The sequence below is a fragment of the Apteryx mantelli genome, chromosome 18, assembly GCF_036417845.1.
Source record: "Apteryx mantelli isolate bAptMan1 chromosome 18, bAptMan1.hap1, whole genome shotgun sequence".
Classification (NCBI taxonomy): domain Eukaryota; kingdom Metazoa; phylum Chordata; class Aves; order Apterygiformes; family Apterygidae; genus Apteryx; species Apteryx mantelli.
In genome coordinates, this window is record NC_089995.1 from 9,568,013 (window position 1) to 9,574,012 (window position 6,000).

Below are 6,000 nucleotides of genomic sequence, written 5' to 3' on the forward strand. Positions count from 1 at the left end.
TGGGAAAGCACAGGGCAGCCGCTCTCGCCCTCCCCCAGAGATCATAACACATGTTCAGACAACAACTGGCATCCCTGAATTGAGAGGGAGGGACAAATGGCAAAAGGGCTGATTGATCATCTCCCTACAATTGAGGGGAGGGAGAAATGCAGAGCCAGAGTCAGGTCAAATACCTTATTCTGAAGGATGCAAAAAGACCAAAGTTGGCCTGAGATAAAGGATAACAAGGATCAGATGCACACTAAGCTTGAATGAGCCAAGGGAAGCAAGAGAAAGGAGGTTTCATTCTTACCTGTGCGGCTGTAAACTGCTGAAACTGGATAAGGGATTGTTGTTGTGCATATTCTGTTAGAGAGCAAAAATAACTAAAGATCTGCCTTCGTATGAAAAAAAAAAGAAAAAAAAGTCTGCTGCGCTCCTCTACACCTTTGATTGTAAAGCCTTGCTGCAAAAGGCATGGGCTAGTCACCCAATTTTCCAAATAAGAGATTATGGTCATCAGACAAATCTAAGTGCAGAGGAGACCCCTGGAATTCTGTATCCTCAAGCTCTGCTTCTGAAACTGGGCTCTGCAGACCACAGGTGGTCCAGATGGAAATAGCCAGTGGTCCAGCAAATCACATAACACCTAGAGAGTGTCTCAGTGAAAAGTTTGACAGAAAGTATGCAAGCTGGTTAGCAAGAAAATCTGAGAATCCCATTAGCTCTCTGCTCCTAAGACTTTGGGAAGTTTTGCCTTAGACCATACTCGCTTTTGCATTCCAGTCTCTGCTCTGGAGGGAGGGGAGATGCTATTACTTGCTGGCATTTCAGAAACAAGTAAAAACTATAAGGATCCCTCTGTCTTCAATACATGTGGAAGTACAAATTAATATTAATGGCATTCAGCATGCTCTGGAAAATGACTACCATAGGAGTCAATGGAAACTTCCAAAGGCATGAAATAAGTCTCTTCAGGGGAGAGAGAAAAGAGATACTTCATTATATCCTTTTGCCCCCACAATAACCTTTTAATTTATAACAATATTATGATCAAGCTCCTCTGCTACAAGAAACCGTTAACTCCACTGATATCCCTGAAGCTTCACTGATTTACACCAGCTGAAGATTTCCTCTTTCTGAGCCTAAAGACAAATAAATATTTTCAAAGCCTTTGCTTTGTTTTGCTTTGCTTTTGTTTTCCACTTCTGTTCCACTTCCTATATCCAGACTGTCTTCTTCACATTCTCCCTTTGTATCCAGAGCAGAAGAACCTTTTCATCTATTTGCATTTCAGCCCATAGCAGCTGATTTTGCCCTACCCTTATTCAGTCTGAAAGGAAAGCAAAAATTCTTTTAGCAACACTACCAACCCCAAACTTTCAAGAGTCACAACACAAGCCCCTAAAATCTCACAAGCATTTATTAGCTATGCTAGTGTTATATTTTCAAACTTTGCTTTACAAACACAAGGGCTACAAACTTGCCCCCTTAAAATAAAAGCTGTGATGCTCCTAAACTTACAAATATCAGAAACCAGGCTTTTAAGAAAAAAATGTCCCGTAGTGTAAGACTCCACTGTAGAAAATCTTGACTGCAGGCAACAGTCACAACTGACTATAGGTGAGCACATGTGAGTGATTGACTGAAACAATAGAACAGCAAAACTAATTTAGATTTCTTCAGAGTAAATTTCCTTTTCCAACTCCTTCCTCTCTCCAATTGCTCTTTTCGCTGCCTCATAATAAAGAAACATTACCCAAACCATATGGCCCACCTTCCAAAATCATAGTTTATCTGCATCTACTGAGCGTGAAACAGGCAGAGAACAGGGCAGGACAGGAAACCACACCTCACAGCTGAGACAAATGGTCTGTTTGCTTGTCTATCTGAGCATCAGAAACCTAATCTTGGATGCAAACAAGATTGTGAAGTATGAAAGAAAAAGGGCCCTCATGCTTATCATATTTCAAGATGGGTGGAGTACAAAATCCTGAGATACTAGATCAATTACAACTACAAAGCAAGCAAGAAAAGGTAGCAGAACATAAATATTTTGAGTCTGTAGGATGTGGGCTAAATTATCTGATGGCACATGTCCTAACGTATCATATTTATATGCATGATAAATTAGAAGAAGATTTCTAATCTTCATATAAAAATAAAGGATGGCATAATATTCAAAACTAAAAATAATCATGGTACAATTACTTATCCAACATGATACCTGACTGATAAGAACAGTTTTCAGGCCTGCACAGAACACATAGCAATTGCTAAAGCTAACAGAATATCCTGTCATTCTGATATTAAAATTTACAAGTTGGTGGTTTGTCTTTGGAAAGATAAAAGAGCCACATACATATACCAAGCAGAACATAGTTCGGTGGTATATACTTGCAATTACCTGACCAAGTTGTGGGAGCTGCTTCTGCAGGTTAGAGCCAAATGTCCAGTGAAATTACAGAGAGCAACATCAGCCCCAGAGCAAAAGCTATGCATGTCTGTCAAGAAGGAGCGGTTTCAGGGCCTATCACTACGGTTCAATATTGAACCCTATCAATAGGTGTGGAATTCGACAGGCATCCCTGCCGCTCCATCTTGAGATGGATCCATGTCAATAGCCTTCGATGCCTACCAAGAGCAAGCTGGGCTCGAGCGCAAAAGCCATAGATGCCTGTCGAGAGCGAGAGGTATCGATGGCGCTCGGCAGGGATCCATATCTTCAGCTACCGATACCTATGGAGACCTAGTGCTATCAATCCCTAGGAGTAGGTATGGAAAGGGACGGGCCTCAGTGCCTCTCGAGATCGAGAGGGAGCGATGCATACCGAGGGGCATGGCTAGCTATGGATGTCGAGCCCGAGCAATACGGATGGAAATCAATATTCATCGAGGCCTGCGGCTATCAAAAACGGTCAATGTCAATAGGCAGCGATGACTCCTGAGAGCACCTCTGTCCTGCACAGAGGAACGGCACAGTCTTTTCTCCACTGCAGTCAAAATGGCTTGCACAACATATAGAAATATGATCAGTTTTACACTATATAATTCACACTATAAAAAAAACTAACATCGCACAACCATGTTTGAGTGTTAACTGGGTATGTTCCCCAGAAAGTGTAGTCGTTCACATTTAATTTGCAGTGGGGTAAATGCTACTCACACAGAACATGAGAAAATAAGAAAAAGATCCATGGGGCAGAAGCAACAGTGCCTACGCAATAATGTCAAAGCACTGGGAAAAACAAACCAATTGGAGGAAAGTGGACTTTTTTTGTTGGGCTGAAGCAGATTTAAGAATACAGGATCCTAGTGCAACAGCATTATTTCTATTAGTGTCACAAGGCAAAACTTTTGCTCTATAACCACCTGTAATTCCAGCAACTACATAGATCATATAATCCTAGCAGGTAAAAATGTGAAAAGCTTGTTATGTCATGTGTCCAGGGGTGTGAGGCTGGGCAGAATTCTATCCTTTGTACAGTTTTGTTGTAAGGTAATGAGCTATTGCCTTCCACCAAGTTTATGCAGAAAGTATTTCTCACTTGAAATTTAACTTTTAAAAATTTCATCCCACTACTGCTCTATTTACCCTCACATACTGCCATAGACCCTTATTCTCCTTTTTCCTTGATGATAACACCATTCAACAATTTGAATCCAGTTGTACAGAGATACTGTCCATAAAAACTAGGTCAACAGTTTAAGAAACTTATTATTTAGGATGACACATGAACATGCAACACATGCTTAAATTTAAGCCTACATTTGAATGCTCTTATAAAAATAGGCCTAGAGATGGGAGAGATCTATCATATAGCCCATCCCTCAATACTTTATTCAAACCTAACTGCCAAAACTCAGACTCTATAGGGGGATAAAACTGCATCCTAAGAGCCAATCACTCAAGATAATATTATAGCCATTCTATACCTAGTAGCTAGTAAGGAAGCAGCTGTGCAGGCCTCCAACAGCATGCAGTGCTGTCTTGAGAACGCAGCCAAGTGCACTCTGTCCTTGTCTTTTCCCGCCATCACCTAAGGCATATTACTCACTACTGCTCTCAGGAAAACTGCCAAGTTAATGAGTCCAAATACATAAAAGATTTGTTTGCTAATACAAGAAAATCCCATTAGTAATACCATAAATGCATTTAGCTATAGGAACTGAAGCTAAAAATAAATGCAGTTTGAATCTGCATTCCAGCCTGCAGTTGACAAAATCTCAAATTCAGTACTTAGGACAGAGGAGTTTTGAGAAGGATCTTTTTTTGTTGTTTTGCCTATAGGGTGGGGCAGTTTTGCAGCCTGCAGCTTTTTTAAGCATCTCCTTACACTGAAACAGAATCTTAGTTTTAAATGAAGCTAACTGACACTTTAATTGGAAGCTTTCAGAAATTACAGGCTTTCTGTGTTCAACTATTCGAGAGAGAAAAGGAGGATTTAAGTAGAGACTACTTCACAAAGCAGCCACGTCCTTTTCATTTATCTTTTATGCTAGACAGTTTGCCACTTGGGTGATTCTGAAAAACACTGAAGACAACCCGAATTTAAAAAACAAACAAACAAAAAACCTTGCCCGAAAGACAAGTCAAAAAGGGTTCAGGGTCTAAGCCATTTAGATGAAACAAAGGTTTAGTACTTATCTAGCAAAACACCAGAAAGAATTTCTGCCCTGTCCAATCTTTTAGAAATCTCTGCAGAGACTTCCCTTGCTTTGATTCTTGATCTCCATGTGATCAAATAGTTTCTTCTTCTTCTTTTTTATGGCATATCTGTTATCTAGTAACTTTTACTGCAGGCTCTTCTAGTTATTTGCAGGAGAGTGGTGGTACGCTGATGAATTCCACATCTAGAGTCCACATAGGAAAAAGGAAACATCCAGATGGAGTCTAACTTCTGAGCTAGTCCGTGGATAATTTCAGAGGGCGGGTATAATTGCCTCCACATGCACCGACACACCCTGCCCCATCACATGTTTACGTTTATCGCTGAAGCAGAACACAGAGGGTATTTATTTATAAACGACAGGCAGCAGGAGCAGAGCTTCCAACCGGGCGCCGCAGAAACTTCTAAGCAGCTACGAGCGGGACGCGGCGCTCCGAAGAGGAGACGCGCTGGGGGCGCCGCCGCCGGCGCGCAGCGGAGAGGCGCCCGCGTGCTCCCCCGCCGCGCGGGAGGGAAAAGCCGCTGCTGGCGGCCGCGCTCTTCCCGGAGCGGAGCCCGCTCGCGCCTCCACACGCGCACCGCCGCCGCGGGCATCCCCCGCGGCCGAAAATCCCCTCGGCGGCGCGGGCCCGGCCCCGGGCACTTCCCGCAAGTTGCGCCAAGCGCTGCCGCGCCGCCAAGGCGCCCTCGCAGCCCCCGGCCCGGCGCCCGCCCGCCCCCGCCGCGTGAGGGGGCTGCCCCGGCCCGCGGCGCCGCTCACCGACTGCAGGAAGTGCAGGGTCCCCACGTAGTCCCGCTCGGTGCTGAGGATCTCGTTGAGGACGCAGAGGCGGAGGCGCAGCTGGCGGTCCGTGTCCTTGGGGCAGCCGGAGGGCTCCGCGCCCGCCGGGGCGCCCGGCGGCAGCAGCGGCTGCGGCGCCTCCATGGTGGCGGCCGCTGGGCGAGCCGGCGGCGAGCGCTGCCGTTCCGCTTCCCGTCGGCCGCCTCAGGAGCCCCCCATGGCCGCGCGGCGCCCGGCGCGGCCGGGCAACGACCCTCCGCTCCCGCCGCCGCCCCTCGGCCCTGCCTCGCGCGCGGCTGCAGGCGCTACAGGGGCCGGTCGCCGAGGGGAGCCCGGCTGCGGGACATGCCGGCGTAGCGGCACGACGGCCCAGGCGGCGCTGAATGAAGAGGGGAAGGGAAGCCCCGGCGGCGGGGGGAGGGCGGAGGCGGCGGAGCCCGGCCCCTGGCGGCTCGGCCGGCCCGCGGCGGGCGGGGGCGCTGAGGCGGGGGCGGGGGCGGCGCGGGGCGGCCCTCAGGCAGCGCCGCCCTCAGGCAGCGCCGCCGGCCGCGCCTCACGCGCAATGTCCTC

At 47.1% G+C, this 6,000-nt stretch overlaps 1 protein-coding gene across 1 annotated transcript in view; it reads right to left on the bottom strand.

Annotated features, from left to right (window-relative positions):
- Positions 1 to 5,574, bottom strand: part of PREX1 (phosphatidylinositol-3,4,5-trisphosphate dependent Rac exchange factor 1) — a 180,869-nt gene extending 175,295 nt beyond the window's left edge. The window contains exon 1 of the mRNA XM_067308010.1: positions 5,410 to 5,574. Within this exon, the coding sequence (XP_067164111.1) occupies positions 5,410 to 5,574 (165 nt within the window). The remainder of the gene's footprint in view (positions 1 to 5,409) is intronic.
- Between the last annotated feature and the right edge of the window lie 426 nt (positions 5,575 to 6,000).